The sequence below is a fragment of the Ranitomeya variabilis genome, chromosome 1 (assembly GCF_051348905.1).
Source record: "Ranitomeya variabilis isolate aRanVar5 chromosome 1, aRanVar5.hap1, whole genome shotgun sequence".
NCBI lineage: Eukaryota > Metazoa > Chordata > Amphibia > Anura > Dendrobatidae > Ranitomeya > Ranitomeya variabilis.
This window is the reverse complement of record NC_135232.1, coordinates 225861902-225880261: the sequence shown is the minus strand read 5'-3', so window position 1 is coordinate 225880261 and position 18360 is coordinate 225861902. Positions and strand designations below refer to the sequence as shown.

The 18360-nt window shown below is 47.7% G+C and overlaps 1 protein-coding gene and 1 non-coding gene across 6 annotated transcripts in view; both read right to left on the bottom strand.

Moving 5' to 3' along the window:
- CCDC62 (coiled-coil domain containing 62) overlaps nucleotides 1–18360 on the bottom strand; it is a 61086-nt gene that overhangs the window by 15362 nt on the left and 27364 nt on the right. For all 5 annotated transcript variants that reach the window (XM_077293169.1, XM_077293168.1, XM_077293170.1 and 2 more), the window contains 4 exons: nucleotides 16249–16420; nucleotides 2215–2316; nucleotides 2054–2142; nucleotides 1294–1382 (listed from right to left, as the gene is read on the bottom strand). In XM_077293169.1, the coding sequence (XP_077149284.1) occupies nucleotides 1294–1382; nucleotides 2054–2142; nucleotides 2215–2316; nucleotides 16249–16420 (452 nt within the window). The remainder of the gene's footprint in view (nucleotides 1–1293; nucleotides 1383–2053; nucleotides 2143–2214; nucleotides 2317–16248; nucleotides 16421–18360) is intronic.
- On the bottom strand, nucleotides 8651–8755 carry LOC143797448 (U6 spliceosomal RNA). The gene has a single exon (XR_013220477.1). It is a non-coding gene; the product is annotated as a U6 spliceosomal RNA (small nuclear RNA).

The following is an 18360-nucleotide window of genomic DNA, read 5'->3' as shown; positions in this document are numbered from 1 at the left end:
CTCATGTACACGCTGTCCCGACGCGTTTCTCCCCCGTTCTATTCATTCCGGGGGTTCATCAGGGGACCTTGAATTAGTGGACCATAGTAGGTTCTAGAGCAACTCGCAGCAATCACGATATTAGGTTCCACAGTCTGTGCTGTGTGTGTGGTCAACTATTGGTAGCACATATACACAAAAACTAGGGGCAGTTCCAGGCCCTATTGCATATCTACCATATAGATTTACTACAGGTCAGATATCGGGTGTATCAGTATTTTTAAATGTGTGTTACTATGGATCTTTTCTGATCCATATCTGTGTGGGGTTTTGATATTTAAGGGTAGATTTGGTAGGGGTCACCTAGGGAAATAAGGGACAGCCGCCGTTGAGCGGGGGCGCCATGTCGATATGTAGGGTGCCAACCTCCGCTGCAAGGAAGGATATCAGACCTTAGGGCTCATTAGGGTCAATATAGGCATACTATATCAATTTTTTCATTTTTTATGTTTTTTTCATTTTTCTGTTTTTTTATTGTTATTTTTCACGTTTTGTTCATTTTTTCTATTGTGTTATTTCTTGTCTGCAAATTAGATATAGATAAGCGGAGTCCCTCATTCCCAGGATAGTGTGGTCCCCTAATTGGGATGTTGTGTATTGGAAATTGTTAAATTATTGTATATTTTTATACTGGATTATTAATAAAGACTAATGGTTTTAAGGGGTAGGATTGTTTTCTTAACCCGATGTTTACCCTGGTTACCAGTGAAGACATCGCTGGATCGGTGTCACACACACCGATTCAGCGATGTCAGCGGGACCTCAACGACCAAAAAACGGCCCAGGCCATTCCGACACGACCAGCGATCTCGCAGCAGGGGCCTGGTCGCTGGTACGTGTCACACATAGAGAGATCGCTACTGAGGTCGCTGTTGCGTCACAAAACTTGTGACTCAGCAGCGATCTCGCTAGCGATCTCGCTAAGTGAGACGGGGCCTTAAGAGTTTATACTGCAGTAGCCGGAAACCGCTGCTACACATAGAATAGAGCTGTGTTCAGGAGCCCTGCTCAAAGTGTCTAAGACCAGATAGCAGCTGATAACAGATGCCAAGAACCCCACTGATCTGCTACTGATTAACTATCCTGTGGGTAGGTCATTAATACCTATGCTCGAACAAACCGTTTAAAAAAACATTTTACTATTGGGATTATTGATGAATTCATTTCTAAAATAGAACAATATATTTAATTTTACTAAATTGTAAAATGCAACACATTCTCTCTTCCTTCTTCCATCTGGGTGTAAGGATTTACCTGACATCAACTTGCTTCTGCATTTTGTCACAGGAACTCTCCAATGTTAGGTGAAGAAACTGCAGGTCGAGCTGCTGCTTCATGTAAATCTGTGGAGGAGCCAATAGGTAACACAGTACAGCTTTCTTGTCCACACCGCTGATATCTAGCATACTTATCCTAGCATCACTCAAAACCCTTGGAGTACTCTATGTGCCAGGAGTGGGAGCGTGACCGCTGGTATGCGGTTTGCATACATGGGCTAATGCCGACTAGACATGCACGGCCTTGATCAATGCAAGGGAATTGAGTGAGGGCAGACACGTCTAGTTGGAATGTGGCCGTAAGTACGCAAATTGCATACTCACCGTCACATGAACGCCCACTCCAAGCGTGTGCTGTGAGGATTAACAAGAGTGAATGCAAACTTGTACTCCAGGGTCGGACAACCACTTTAAGTCTCGCCTATTTTTCAATTGTCCCCCAAACTCCTATGCATCTGGCCATAATAAAGCATGCCCTGTATTTTAAGCATCAGTTCTCTTAACAGGTTGGCCTAGTGGAATCACACAGCCTGCTGAATGCAAGCATGTAGAACGACACAAGTTTTGTATATAGGTTATCACAAACTATAAAAATATTTTCTTTACAATAAAAACCTATGGCCATAATGCTTAACCCCTTCACGCCCTTCAGCTTGTTTTCACCTACCTGACCAGGCTAATATTTTTCAATTCTGACCAGTGTTACTTTATGTGGTAATAACTCTTGAACACTTTACCTGTCGTAAGTTCTGCAGTTCTGTGCTTGTTCTTTCTTGCTTGGATTTTGCTAGCTGAAGGAGTTGATCTTTACGTTTCTCTCTTTCAGCTGTAACGTACAATTTACATGATGTAAATACCATTCATGTGATGGAAGTTATTGTAATGCAATGTTACTCACCTGCAAAGACCAGCTCAGCCTGCAAGTATGCACTTTCCTGCTTGAGACGAATGATCTCTTCCCTCTGCTCATTGTTTTCTACAGTCTTTTGGCTGAGGTCATCTTAAACATCATAAAACAATGCACTGATGAATGCCAGTTCAAAAGAAAACCTGTTTGACACCAAAGTTAAACCGACATTTGGATGACTCGGTAAGGACATGTTGACATATCCAGTAGTTCTTTCAATCTTTGTTTCTCTTTTGGGAGGACAAAAATTGAAATAATATGATCCAGCACAGGATCTATTAATTTGATTGGTGACAAACGTAGGAAACATAAAATAGATAGCAACTGGATCTTTCTCTATTAACCCCTTAGTGACTGGGCTAAATTTTTCAAATCTTACATGTCGCTTATGTGGCAATAACTCTGAAATGTTTCTGATATTGTTTTTTCATGACACATTTTATTTTAAGATACTGGTAAATTGATGTTGATATGTTTTGCGTTTATAACAATCTCTGAAATGACATTTCTGAAACTTAGCAATTTTCAAACTTTGAATGATTATCCCTTTAAACTAGACAAGTCATACCACACAAAATAGTTAATAACTAACATTTCCCTCATGTCTGCTTTACATTAGCATCATCTGTAAAGTTTTCTTTTATTTTGTTAGGATGTTAGACGCTTTAATAAATGTTGCAGTAATTTTCCTTTTTTTTTTCAAGGAATCTTACATAACTACCGTAATTTTTTTAAGGGACCTATTCAGTTTTGAAGTGACTTTGGACCTATAAATTGTAAAACCCTTTGAAGTGATACAATTTTAAAAACTGCACAACTTAACATATTCAAAACTGCTGTCAGGTAATTTATTAACCTTCAGGTGCCTTTCCAGAAATAATGCAAAGTGGTATGACAGGAAAAAAAAATGTTATGTTTACCACCTAAATGTTGCTAACTTCTGAACAAGTCTAAGGCCGGTTTCACACGTCATGATATTTTCAGTACCGGAAAAAAACGGTACCAGAGAGGACAGTGTCCGTATGTGTAATACTTGCTACAGTAAGCGCTGTTCCCCGGCATCGGGTGCTGAAGATGCTCTCGTCTGATGCTCTGCTAGCGATCAGCGTGAGCAGGGAAGAATGATGAGAATTGTATTCAAGAGACACCATAACAGCAGGCGGCGGCTGATGGGACTATTACTCCCATCAGCCTACACCTGGTGCCGCTAATAACAGTGACAGCAGGAGTGGCTGATGAGAGTATTCTTCACCCACCGCCTGCACTGTAAATAAATAAATGAATGAAAAAAAACTGGTGTGGTTTTCTATAACCAGCCAGGCAAAACTGACAGCTGGGGGCTGCAACCCTCAGCTGTCAGCTTCAGCTAGTTATCAAGAATAGAGGGGTCCCCACGCTGTTTTTTTTTTTAATTTAAAAAAATGGCGTGGGGTCCCCCCATTTTTGACAACCAGCCTTGCTAAAGCTGACAGCTGGTATTCTCAGGATGTAAGGGGCCATTGATATAGTCCCCCCCAACCTAAAAATAGCAGCCCGCAGCTGCTCAGAAAAGGCGCATCTATTAGATGCACCAATTCTGGCGCTTTGCCCAGCTCTTCCCACTTGCCTTGTGGCGGTGGCAAGTGGGGTTGATGTCCCCTTTGTATTGTCAGGTGACATCAAGCCCATGGATTACTAATGGAGAGGTGTCTATAAGACACCTCCGTTACTAATCCCATAGTTGTATGGTAATTAAAGACACAGCTAGTTTAAAGTCTTTTATTAGAAATAAAACAAAACACAGTTTTCCATTTTTATTTAAAACAGGGATTTTTTTGTACTCACCGTAAAATCCTTTTCTCCAAGCCACTCATTGGGGGACAGAGGACCGTGGGTGTATGCTGCTGCCACTAGGAGGCTGACACTAAATGAATACAAAAAACAGTTAGCTCCTCCTCTGCAGTATACACCACCCACTGGCTCCAGACAGAACCAGTTTAGTGACCAAGCAGTAGGAGAGTATAATCATCAAGAATAGGTACAACATGTAGGTACAACATGTTAAATTAGAAAAACAATAATAGCCATCAGGCCAACAGGGTGGGTGCTGTGTCCAACAATGAGTGGCTCAGAGAAAAGGTTTTTAAGGTGAGTACACAAAAATCCATTTTTCCTTCGCCACATTGGGGAACACATGACCGTGGGACGTCCCAAAGCAGTCCCTGGGTGGGAAATAACATCATAACAGAGTAAACTCCCGGCATCCGCTGTCTAAAGACGTGCTACCGCTGCCTGAAAAATCCGTCTACCCAGGCCCGCATCTGCTGGTGCCTGAGAATGGACATTGTAATGCTTTGAGAAAGTGTGCAGGCTAGACCAGGTCACCACCTTACAAACCTGCTCCGCAGATGCTTGATGCTGAATGGCCCATGAAGCACCTACCAACCGAGTGGAGTGTGCCTTGATCCCAGCTGGAATAGGCTTGCCGCTGACACGTTAAGCTTCTTGAATAGCCGACCGAATCCATCTGGCTATTGTCGACTTAGAAGCGGCCGATCCCTTCCGATGCCCCTCCGGGAGCACGAACAGGGCGTCCGTCTGGTGAAAAGGCGCCGTCCTAGACACATACCTAGTGAGAGAAAAGGAGCTCGACAGGAGAGAGCAACTTACTCCGTGACACTTCTGATTGATGTTACTGCGACTAGGAAGGCGACCTTCCATGGGAGGTGGGAGAGAGAGACAACCCTGTAACTGTTTGAAGGTAGATTCCTATAGGAAACCTAGGACCAAGTTAAGGCCCCAGGCGTCTAAGGGCGCTCTGTAGGGACGTACCACACGATAGACTACCAGAAGAAAGTTCTCACCCGCGGTTTGGAAGAGGCTTTACGCTGAAACAATACGAACAAGGTAGACCTGCCCTTTGAGGGAGCTCGGCGCTAGGCCCGAGTCCAGACCGGACTGAAGGAATTCAAAAAAGGGAATGGAGAAAAAACAGAGGACGACGACCTCTGTACACCTATCAAAAAAGGCTTTCCAGGTCCAATGATAGATGCGTACCGAGACCGGCTTCTGAGCATTAACCATGGTGGAAACTGCCTCTTGGGAGAAACCAGCTACGGTTAGGACCCAGGATTCAACGGCCAAAGGCCCCCGAGTTATGGTGGTCAAAAGGGCCCTTGAAAAGCAGGTCCGCTCGATCTGGTAGTCACCAAGGGACGTCTGCGACAAAATGCACTAATTTAGCGTACCACGCTCGGAGTGGCCAGTTTGGTGCAACTAGGATCACCGGTACTCCCTCCGCTTTGATCTTCCGGATTCCTTCGGAAGCAAAAGCAATGGGGGCAGGTAGGGAAGATGAAAACTAACTCCACGGAGGGACGAGCGCGTCCATCCGATGGCTCTCGGGTCCCAGGATTGAGCTACAAACTCGAGCATCTTTGCATTCAACCAGGACGCTATCAGGTCCACGTCCAAAGTCCTCTAGTGAAGACAGGCCAGCTGGAAAAATCTCCATTTGGAGAGACCACTGTCCCGAGGTCAGGCGTTGACGGCTGAGGAAGTCCGCAGCCTAGTGTTCCATGCTCAGGAGTGAACAGCCGTGATAACCAAGTGTTTCCTATTGGCCCAGCAAAGGATATGTTCCACCTCGCACATTACCGCTTTGCTGCGAATGCCCCATCTGTAAGCCACGGCCGTGGCAATGTCTGATTGAATTCGGATCGGATGGCCTGTCGAAGGAACAGCCGGATCGCTCGGATCTCCAGGACATTGATGGGAAGAGAAGACTCCTGAGGAGACCAATTCCTCTGGGCAGTGTGATGACGAGGGAGAAGAGGCTCCTGTCACATGCGTCCAAAAGCGCATGTTGTCCCTCATGCCAAGGCGGAGAGAACGAAGAGATGGCTAGCAAAGTGCTCGGGCCTCTTGCTGAAGGGCTAGCAAGACGACCAAGCGAAAGGGCAAGGCTGAGATGAAAATGTTCTTCGCGGATGGCGAAGCGCAGGAACCCTTGGAGAGGGGAGACTGCATCTTCAAATGCCGTACTCTGAGAAAATTGTTCAGAAGCTTTAGGTCCAGGATGGCCATGGCTGTACTATCCTCTTTTAGAACCACAAACAGATTCGAATAGAAACCCTTGAACTTCTTGTTTCCCGGAACCGGGGTAATGACTCCGTCTTGCGGAGTGACTCAGCATGGGAAATGCTGGTCATGAATGGCGAAACAAAGGAATCTCTGGTGGGGAGGAAAGATCGGGATATGTAGGTAAGCATCGCGGATGTCGATGGATGCCAAAAAACTCTCCCTCCTCCATAGAAGCGAAGACTGAACGCAGAGATTCCATGCGAAAATGACGAACCTTGACAAACTTGTTTAGAAGTTTGAGGTCTTGTAAACGACGGATAGATAGTCCTGACTGAATAGAAGTAGGCGGCCGCCCACCCTGCCGGTGTCGACCAGATGACGCCAGGAGTCAGCGGCAGAAAATCTCTGAGACCTAGATCCCTTAGATCTCGACTGTTCAGGGCGAGATTACCATTGTCGACTAGATCTGTAAGAGAATCGAGAACCTCTGTCCCTGTGTGGGGAGTGCCCTGACCAGGGGAGGTAGTGGTGGTGGACCAACCCGGGTTGGAGCAAAGGGATCGGAAACAGAACTGTTGTTGTCTCTGAAAAGGACGCCTAAGCCTCTGCTAGGGAAGAAATTTACTCTTTCCTCCTGTGGCATCAGAAAAAAGCTGATCCATGTTCTCACCAAATAGGCGACCGCTCTGGAAAGGCAGAGATATCAAGTGCTTTCCACTCTCCGAGCATAATGCTCTGCTGATCGTGACTGCACTCGCTGCCGATGGAACAGAACAGCAAGCCGCATCCAAGATGCATGTACCAGGTTATCTCCAGCCCAAGAAATTTGACTGGCAAGATTTACTGCTTCAGAGGGGATAATTACCACTCTGAATGGATTTGGCCAGGGTATCTGCACAGAAGACTATCACCTTAGAAACCCATGCTGCAGTGAATAAAGGACAGAGGGCCGAGTCTGAGGCCTCAAAAAACAGAGCGAGCCAGGTGTTCTATCTGACGGTCTGTGAGATTTTAAGAGATGACCCATCCAGTACAGATAAAAGGGTCTTGGATGCCAGGCGAGACACTGGCGGGTCTACAACAGGGGATTCAGCCCAGTCCTTCCTCGGCACAGCCGAAAAAGGATATTTCGCTTCAAGAGACTTTTGTCCTGTGAAGACTTTGTCCGGTCGCTCCCTGTAACGATTGAGTATGGCCGTAAACTCAGGGTGGACTGCAAAAGTCTTATGGGGGCGTTTAGTCCTGTTAAAGGACACGGCTTGATCTGGAATGGAATCAGATTTCTCTTCAACGTTTAATGTCAGATTGACCGCCTCAATCAGCGCTGTAGCATAGCGCCTACTACGTGTCTTGGGGAACACTCGCTTGGCATGGGATTAACGCACTCGGGCACGGTTTTCTATCAAAACAGAGTCTTTTAGGTTTATTTCGCACAACATAAACCACATCCACAGGAACTTAGTAACAGCTTGAAGAGTATCTGGACATATTCAACTTTACCACAGTTCATCTCTGACCCCGGTCAGCATAACACACGGTTTTCAGACCGTTACCCGTTAGCAACCTTCACGGGTTCCTGGACACCCCTTGGCCTCAGAGGTGCCCCAGACACAATGTCTCTCTCTTCTTCCACTCTGACCCCGGTCAGTGCAACACGGTTCCTTCCCGTTACCTGTTGGTGCTGCACAGGTTCTCGGATACCTCTCTTCCTTAGAGGCATCCTATAGACATTCACACTCTGTCTTTCCTTTTCTCTGACCCCGGTCAGTACAACACGAATCTCCATTCGTTATCTGCCATTGCCGCACAGGTTCTCGCATACCTCTCTTCACCAGAGGCATCCTTCCGACATTCTCACTCTGACCCCGGTCAGTACAACACGGATGTCCATTTGTTCCACAGCCTGGTCTGTGCGAGGTCCAGAGCCCCCGCCATGTGCTCTTCAGGGAGCCGACACTCCCAACACATGGGGCTCTCTCCAGGACCTTCCAGCACAGACCATTCAGATCCACACTCAGAGCCCATGTGACCATCCCTCAGTCACATTATGTAGTACTAACCACTCCCCTAGATGGGAGTATGTGTGGCTAGTTTGTCCCGCCCATCTCACACAACTAGCCTAGTAAATCTCCCTTACAACTACACCATAGATATACACACTCTTGAGGGACTACAGGTCCCAGAACAACATTGCATCAGACTTACCATGCAGACTCCCTTTGTGACACATATCGGCCATTCACAACACTGCCAGTCACTGTTTCACCACGATTAGAATGATAAATATGCCTCCATGCATATCCCAAGGAGCACACACAGCACTCCCTAGCTGCCACAGGGGTCACTACACCACATCGCATTCACCGTTTTTACGGAACGCTTCACGAATTTGCGTGTCCTCCTTGCGCAGGGGCCATGCTAATCCTCTGTATTGTTCCAATTTTAGTATGTATGCCGCCGAAGCGAGCAACTGGAAGTCTGGCGAATCCAAGTCCAAGGAGCCGTCCGATTCATACTCAGAATCGCGGTCGTTAATGACCCCTGGAGAGGGAGAGCAAGAAGCAGAACTCGCGGACGAGAATGCTCTGGGGACGTGCTGCGTATCCTTTTCCTAGACACCTGTAGGGTTCTACAGTGCTCTCGGCCCCTGCTGACCGACTGCTCCCGTATGGGAGAGGATCCATTTGTCAGACCTGCGCATACTCTGATCCCCGGAGGGATCATGGAGGGACTCAATCGCTTTGGCCTGAGAAGCCATGGATTGTGACAGTGACGAAGCCCACTCAGGGGGGCTAGGTACACTGGGCTCGGTGGCGGCGGAGGGCTCCTGGGGTCATTTGGGGGTCACAGCTGATCATGTGACCCCTGCTTTAAGTTGGGACATTGTACCCTTCTAAGTGTTCCCTTTAAAAGCGTAGGGAATTCCTGAAGTGAAAAGGTTACAGCAGGGAGGAGGAGGGTGGTCTAACGCAGAGCTCCCTTACCCAGATCCTGTGTCCCCAGGTCCTTCTGCGTGGCACTGTAGCTGCTGAGCCTCCCCAGAGAGTGCTGACGTTGCGGCTGAGATATCCCCAACAAATTGCCTCAGAGATCACTGCCGGATGTTCCAGTGTGTGTCCGGTGGGTCCGTAGGAGGAGGGGAGATGGCCGCAGAGATTAGAAAAGGTGCTTCTCGTCCTGTACGAGAAGTGCCACAAAGGTGGGTGGAGCCGCTGGGAAGCATCATAGCGGAGGCGGAGTTACAGAATGCGGCCTAGCAGAGAACCGAAGCCGGGGACTAAATTTATCAGCGCCGGTACCGGAAAGGCCAGGGAGCACTGACCCCCTCTATCCAGCGCCGCCACAGACCGCCTGCCCAGAGCCCTCCAGCCCCGGCACTTACCCGGAGAAACTGCCGGGTGGCAGGTAAGCCAGCGATATGCGGCGGGTACATGTCCTCCTGCCGCCGCTGATGTTCTTGGATGGTGCAACAATAAAGGAATCATCCTCGATCCACCATTCCTCTAATGGGGAGGTGGAGAGGGACTGTCCGCCTCCTTGTACCATCCACTTTAACAGTGGGGTGCAGTGGGGGCTGCTCGGACGCTACGAGGTGGACCTCTGTACATCCAAAGGGTTAATCCGCTAGGATGGGACAGGGCTAATGTCCAGCATTAGGCCTGGCTGTGGAAGAGGATACGTGGAGGCGACACTCCATGTGCTCATCCGTAAGGTGTGGGGATATTGGTGCCCTTGATGGGACCCGTCGCCCCTAAAAAAAATTCAGCTCAGGCGTGGCATCCCACGTCAAAGGAGAGGATACGGAGAGGCGACACTCTCCGTGCTTCGCCTTTTGGTGGTTCGAGGAGATCGGAACCTTGAAAGGATCCGTCGCCCCATTCATCTGTAGTAAAAATCAAAATCAAAAATGAAAAAGATGAAAAATAAAATAAAAAAACTTTAGGACTGAAGACCAGACCTGTGTGCCTCCTACGGACACCAAGCAAAAACTGGTTCTGTCTGGAGCCAGAGGGTGGTGTATACTGCAGAGGAGCAGCTAACTCTTTTTTTGTATTCACTTAGTGTCAGCCTCCTAATGGCAGCAGCATACACCCACGGTCCTGTGTCCCCCAATGTGGCGAAGGAGAAAATAACAAACACAGTTATACTCACCTAACGCCTAATTCCACTGAAGCCTTCGTCTTCTGTAATAAAACGAAAATAAAAAACAACCATATTCCTAACCTCTCCGTCTTTCTGTCCCAAGCCATCAACCATGTGTGGGGGATAAATAGTTTTCAACCTGGATGGCGCCAAGATGCGACAGTCCAGGCTGAGAACCACTGGTGAATGAGCTGCATCATTGACCAGCAGTGACATCATTGTGGTTACCACTGGTCAGTGAGGCTGCGTTCCTAGCAGGGCTGAACTGCGGTAACCTCAGCATCGTGGGAAAAAGTCAGTCATGAGGTCACCACAATTCAAGCTCAGTGTCTTCACAGCAGATCACAGTGTCAGCCGCCGGCTTCCTGCAGAGGCAGGGCGTTCACCTGTGCCCACTACTTAAGAGAAATGAATATTCACCGTATTCCACTTCCATGGGCATGGAATTCGGTGAATATTCATTTGTCTTAAGTAGCAGGCACACGTGACCGCCGGTAGCTGAAGGGAGCCGGAGGCTGACACTGTGCACACTACTAAAGAGCAATGAATACTCACTGCCCTCCACACACATAGTCCCGGCCTGAGTATTCCAGCAGCTGTCCTTTAGCTTGTAAGCAGAGCATGATGTCCCTGCTATGCGCTGCTTACAAGCATAAAACAGCTGCTGGCACAAGAACAAGACGCTGCGAGGGAGCGCAGAAAGGTAAATGTTATATATTTTTTTTTACTGTTTTTCTGATGTGGCCATGCATACCAGGAAAGGGATGGGGGCCAATCATACCAGGATGCTATTATAGAGAATATACATTGCCCTCCACGCCCATGGGTGTGGATTGCAGTGAATATTCATTTCTCTTTAGCAGCGGGCACAGGCTTTAGCAGCGGGCACAGGCTTTAGCCGCAGCAGCCGGCTCCTGCCTCCTGTGACCTGCTGCTGCTCAGTTTTTTTTGCGGTCAGTATTTTTTGCTCTAAATGATCTTGGAGCTGGGGTGCTCAAGATGTACAGAGCTAACACAGAAACCATGCGCGCACCCCTCATGACGTGTGATATAAGCACAGTCTAAGCTTTGGTGGGTCTCCTCATGACCTGATCACTAAACAACCTTTGTTAAAGCACTTCACATCCTTATTTTAACCAGTTTAAAACCAGTAAAAGTGTATTTTTTTATTTCAAATATAGAACTTTATACTTGCTGTGTGTTTATTTGAAATATAACTATAGGATTAGTAATTTATAGGCGTCTTATAGACACCTCTGCATTACTAAGCCGTTGGCTTGATGTCACCGGAAAATACAAAGGTGACATCGACCCCACAAATATGCCCACTTGCCAACGCCACAGGGAAGAGCAGGGCAAAGCACCAGAATTGGCACATCTAATAGACCTTCCCAGTCCCCAGCTGTCTGCTTTGGCCTGGCTGGTTATCAAAAATGGGGGAGGACCACACACAGTTTAAAAAAAATTAATTATTTAAATAATTTAAAAAAAATGGCGTAGGGACACCTTTATTCTTGATAATCGGCCATGATAAAGCTGAAAGCTGGGGGTTGCAGCTCACAGCTGTCAGTTTTGTCTGGCTGGTTATCAAAAATATAGGGGAACCCAAGTCACTTTTTTTCATTATTTATTTACAGCGCATGCTGATGAATACTCCCATCAGCCATGCCTGCTCTTGGCAGCTGACGTAGGTGGATGCGAGTAGTAGTCCCATCAGCTGACGCCTGTTACCGGGGGTAAACTTTTTACCTAGGGTCACAGCTGTGGGCTCACACTGTCATCTGACAGCATGGGAGCTGCAGTGCTCTGGCCAGTGGTATTAATCTTACTGCTGATCAGAGCTGCTGGTGTTTGGGGGGCCAAAATCAAACAGTAACACAGACTTCCTGGTGAAGTCAGTGTTTGGGGTCTGTGCCCGAACAGAAGGCATTAGGTACGGACCTTCACTGTTCGGTTTCGCCTATTTTGACTGCACCAGTTGGCGATTACATGGTCACTTGGCCAGAGGAGGAAGCACTGTTAGTGCTTTCAATACTATAAACACAGCTCTCATTCAACACTGTGTATACAATGATCAGTAAGACACATGGTAATAAACTATGTCTGCGTTCTCTGGCAGTTAGCTTACCGCTACTGAAGCAGCACAACCTTCATGCAGTTGCTGACAACCATAACATTCTAAAACATAATTTCAAACTTACATGCAGAAGATCCCAACTAAATAAATTTTTGTACATACAGCCCAATATGGACCAAAGAAAATACGGTCTCATCCACACGCTCATAGCAATGTGTTATATGTATCATAGACAGAGATCGTATCACCTACACATAACAAGGACACTCCTACAACCATAGATAAATACCATGAGAATAACAGAGTACACGTCCAAATCTTTTTTGTAAAAAGGTATAAATATACTTTTATTAAACCCAATCAATACATATATAACAGCAAAGTAACAAAAAGAAGGAATTCAGTAAGGGAACAATTAGAAGCAACACTGAAAAAACGGTGATATCCCCTAGGTACCTCTGCAGCTATTTCATAGGTAAAGTGCAAAGTAGTGCATGTCACAGAACAAAGGGAAGATAAGGAGAATGGGTGACTATAATATTACGTGTAGTAAATCCCAAAATCTAGATAACATTCAGGTATCGTGCACTAGATACCACCACCCAAATCCTCCAATCTTACCCATAATGCAGTGTACCGGGGGTCACCGTCCACGCCCCAACGCGCGTTTCGCGTCTGCCCCCTGACGAAGCCTAACGCGAAACGCGCGTTGGTGTGTGGACGGTGACCCCCGGTACTCTGCATTATGGGTAAGATTGGAGGATTTGGGTGGTGGTATCTAGTGCACGATACCTGAATGTTATCTAGATTTTGGGATTTACTACACGTAATATTATAGTCACCCATTCTCCTCATCTTCCCTTTGTTCTGTGACATGCACTACTTTGCACTTTACCTATGAAATAGCTGCAGAGGTACCTAGGGGATATCACCGTTTTTTCAGTGTTGCTTCTAATTGTTCCCTTACTGAATTCCTTCTTTTTGTTACTTTGCTGTTATATATGTATTGATTGGGTTTAATAAAAGTATATTTATATCTTTTTTACAAAAAAGATTTGGACGTGTACTCTGTTATTCTCATGGTATTTATAAATACATTTTTGGTAGCCTACAAGCAGTTTAAAGGGTCAAAAATACACCACATGAGAAGAGTTTTCACCACACAGTTTACACATCAGAGCTTGTGCTGCCATTGTAAGAGGTGTTCAAACCTTTGACGCAGTAGCGTAGCTACTGGGGGGGCAGAGGGGGCCATCGCCCCGGGCCCTGTCACATGAAGGGGCCCACTGGGAGCCAGGGCCACTACTGTGACGAGGCAGAACACCGCATAGGAGCAGAGCAGTATAATGTCTGCTCCCATCTGACGGAGACTCTGCACGCTGCTAGCACAGTGGCAGGCTGCAGAGTCTCCCCCCTGCAGTGAATGGTTTCGCCCGTCGGGCCTGATGATGAAGCTTTTCCTGGCTGCAGTTTTCTTCACTCTGTGCACGCTGGGATTGGCTCAGGCACGCTGGGTCCTAGTGCCCACCCTGCATTACACTTACACTTCCTGGTCCTGCCTGCAGTGCAAACTTTATCAGTAAGTGGGGATGGAACTTATTAGGTTTATTAAATTCAGGTATGTCACTGAGACCGTTGGGGTATTGTGGGGGCTGAAAGTGGGTGAGGGGGGGACAGGGCACTGGGGGATGAATGTGAGACCATTTGGGGGTTGTGAGGGTAGAAGGTGGGTGAGGTGGGACAGGGCACTGAGGGGTGGATGTGAGATGATGGGGGTATTGGGGCTGAAGTGGGGGAGGGGGGACAGGGCACTGGGGGCTGAATATTATAATGTTTAGTTATGATATTATATGTGATCCATCATGTAATATTTGCTGTCTGGGGAGGCTGGAGATGGGGGGGTCGGGGGCTTTTGATACGTACCACCTAGGTCTTTTATGAGTATTAGTATAAGGAGCCCGCATACAGTAACCAAGAGCTGCATCACATTTACAGCACCACTCCAGCATTATTTTTTATTTCACTGCTGGAGCGGTGCTGACAATCCACGTCCCCTGCCCCGTCTGATACTCACCTTCTGGCGTTTTCATCTGTTTTTGTCTCCGCTCGGCTCCGTCTCCTGCAGTTTGTGGCCTGTCCACTGCTCAAGTGTTTCATGGAGCAGCACAGAGGTCACTAATCAGTGAGTCTGTGGGAGCCTCGTTCTGGCCTGTTCCTCACTCTCAGGCTATGTGCACACGATGCGGATTGGCCGCTGCGGATTCGCAGCAGTTTTCCATCTGGTTTACAGTACCATATAAACCTATGGAAAACCAAATCCGCAGTGCACATGGTGCGGAAAATACTGCGTGGCATGTCAATTCTTTTTGGGGACTCCGCAGCGTTTTACACCTGCTCCTGTCCTGTATAGGATTCCGCAGGTGGTAAAACGCAGGTGAAATCTGCACAAAAAACACAGGAAATCCACGGTAAATCCGCACACGAATCCGCAACAAGTGCACATAGCCTCATAGTCTTACATAGAGCGCTTGTGACATAGCTTCTAACTCCTGGCCTATCAGAAGCTGCGCTCACAAGTTTGAGCCGCGGCACTGCAGCAGTGCCACAAAATAGTGATTACGCCGGAGGAGGAGTAAATGACCGGGACATCCAAATCATGACAGGGAGCTGTGAGTCCATCATACTGTGTATAAGGGAGCTGCGGGTCCATCATACTGTGTATACGGGAGCTGTAAGTCCGTCATACTGTTTGTACGGGAGCTGCAGGCCCATCAGACAGTGTATAAGGGAGCTGCTGGCCCATCACACTGTGTATAAAGGAGCTGCTGGCCCATCACACTGTGTATAAGGGAGCTGCGGGCCCATCATACTGTGTATAAGGGAGCTGCGGGCCCATCATACTGTGTATAAGGGAGCTGCGGGCCCATCATACTGTGTATAAGGAAGCTGCGGGCCCATCATACTGTGTATATGGGAGCTGCGGGCCCATCATACTGTGTATAAGGAAGCTGCGGGTCCATCATACTGTGTATAAGGGAGCTACGTTCCCATCATACTGTGTATAAGGGAGCTACGTTCCCATCATACTGTGTACAAGGGAGCTGCGGGCCCCATCATACTGTGTATAAGGGAGCTGCGGGCCCCATCATACTGTGTATAAGGGAGCTTCGGGCCCATTATACTGTGTATAGGGAACTGTGAAGGCATATTGTGCATATGGGAGCTGTTGGCCCATTACACTTTATATAGGGGAGCTCTGGGAGGCATTATACTTTCTATAGTGGAGTTCTGTCAGCATTTTACTGTGTAGAGGGCAGCAGTGAGAACATCATACGGTGTATAGGGCAGCTGTGGGGGCCTTAGACTGTGTATAGGGAAGCTTTAAGCTCACCATACTGTGTATAATGGAGCAGTACATGGGGGAACTTAGGGGACATTATTAAATGTTAAGTGGGCACTTAAGCATCGTTGTTATAGGGTCACTCAGAGTATTGTGACCATCAAAGTTGTATATTGTCACAATATGGCGGTAAAGTCAACGTTCGTTTTTGTATATAGATTTATTTTCAATAACAGTAGGGTCATATTCTGAGGTTCACCTATATTCACAATTAGAGTGCGCAACCGTAGCTGTAATCAGGCTTAGCTGGTTAGGGGCCCACTCAGATGTTTCGCCCCCCCTAAGTTGAAACCCTAGCTACGCCTCTGCTTTGACGCTCATAGTTGTCAAAATAATCCCATACCATTTAGTTTCTCAAGTTCAGTCTCCAAGCCTTTTATTCTGGGCTTTAGCCCTTGCATTTCTTTCTTAGCTGAAGTTTCCTTCAGTTTTGTCTCACGTAACGCTGCCTCCAGGTCTCTAAGCCGAAAAGTGAACTCTGTGATGTGGTTAGTTGCTTCTATTATATCTTTGTCCTATAGAAAAACATAAGATGTGGTTTGGTTAGAACCAGGAAAACACTTAATTAGGCAACTAGTCGAGAACAAAATTATTTAATTGTGCCATATATACAGTACATATACCGTATATACTCGAGTATAAGCCGACCCGAGTATAAGCCGACCCCCCTAATTTCGCCACAAAAAACTGGGAAAACTTAATGACTGGAGTATAAGCCTAGGGTGGGAAATGCAGCAGCTACCGGTAAATGTCAAAAAGGAGATTTGTGTGTACTCACCGTAAAATCTCTTTCTCTTAGCCTCTAATTGGGGGACACAGGACCATGGGTGTTATGCTGCTGTCCACTAGGAGGCGACATTATGCATAATCTGAAAAAGATTAACCGTGGCTCCTCCTTTGCAGTATACACCCCTGGACGGCGTCAGCCTTCTCCAGTTTTGTGCAAAAGCAGGAGGAACGTAACATGAGTGACATAGACATGCCTATAAGAAGGCCACTATGTACAAGCTCAAAGAACAATATGAGAACTCAACAGTAACAACGGCCCGAAAAGGGCAACAGGGTGGGAGCTGTGTCCCCCAATTAGAGGCTAAGAGAAAGAGATTTTACGGTGAGTACACAAAAATCTCCTTTACTCTGTCGCCTCATTGGGGGACACAGGACCATGGGACGTCCTAAAGCAGTCCCTGGGTGGGAAGCAATGGACGAATATTGTGCAGACAGGCCCCTATACTTGGGGCACCGCTGCCTGCAGAACACATCTACCCAGGCTCGCTTCCGCTGAGGACTGGGTATGAACCCTGTAGTGTTTAGTAAACGAGTGTGGGCTAGTCCAAGTGGCCGCCTTACACTTGTTGTGCCGAAGCCTGGAGCCGAATGGCCCAGGAGGCCCCTACCGCCCGTGTAGAGTGTGCCGTAATACCGGCTAGAAGAGGAGAATTCTTAAGGCGGTAGGCCTCTTGTATGGTGGATGTGATCTTCCTGGCAAGGGTAGCTTTGGAAGCTGGGAGACCCTTGCGGCCGCCTTCCGGAAGAAGGAAAAGGGATCAGACCTCTGGAAGGACGCAGTCCTAGACACATATATACGCAATGCCCTGACAAGGTCAAGTGCATGCAGAGCCTTCTCCACTCTATGAACCGGGACCGGACAAAGGGAAGGCAGAGAAATTTCCTCATTGAGGTGGAAGTTGGACATAACCTTCGGAAGGAAGGATGGGACCATATGGAGAACTACCTTGTCCTGGTGAAAAACCAGGAAGGGCCGTTTGCAGGAGAGTGCTGTCAGTTCAGACACCCTGCGTAGCGAGGTGATTGCCACCAGGAAAAAAAAACACCTTCTGGGAGAGAAGGCAGAGCGGGATCTCCTTAGGGGTTCGAAGGGTGGTTCCTGCAATGCTGTCAGGACCAGGTTGAGGTCCTACATTTCTAGTGGTCGTCTGTAGGGGGGAACCAATCGGGAAACCCCCTGAAGAAAAGTCCTTACTCGCAGCTTGGTAGCAATGCGCAATTTGGAAAAAAAAGCACTGAGAGGGCTGACACCTGGCTCTTAGGCGAGCCCAGGGACAGCCTGGCCTCCAGACCCGAATATAGAAAAAAACAGGTAGTTCGGGGAAGGAAGAAGGGAATGGGGTCTGGCCGTGAGATTCGCACCAGGTAAAGAGAACTTTCCAGGTACGGTCATAGATCTGGGCAGAGGCTGGCTTCCGTGCCCTGATCATGGTCCTAATGACGTCCGTCGAGAGCCCTGCCTGGGTTAGAACCCAGGTTTCAAGGGCCATGCCATCAAATTGAGAGCCCCTGAGTTCTGGTGGTAGAACGGGCCTTGTGATAGAAGATCCGGGCGATCGGGGAGGCGCCAGGGGGCGTCTGCTGAAAGTTGTACGACGTCGCCGTACCATGTACGTCTGGGCCAGACTGGTGCGATTAAGATGGTTGGAACTCCATCTTGCTTGAT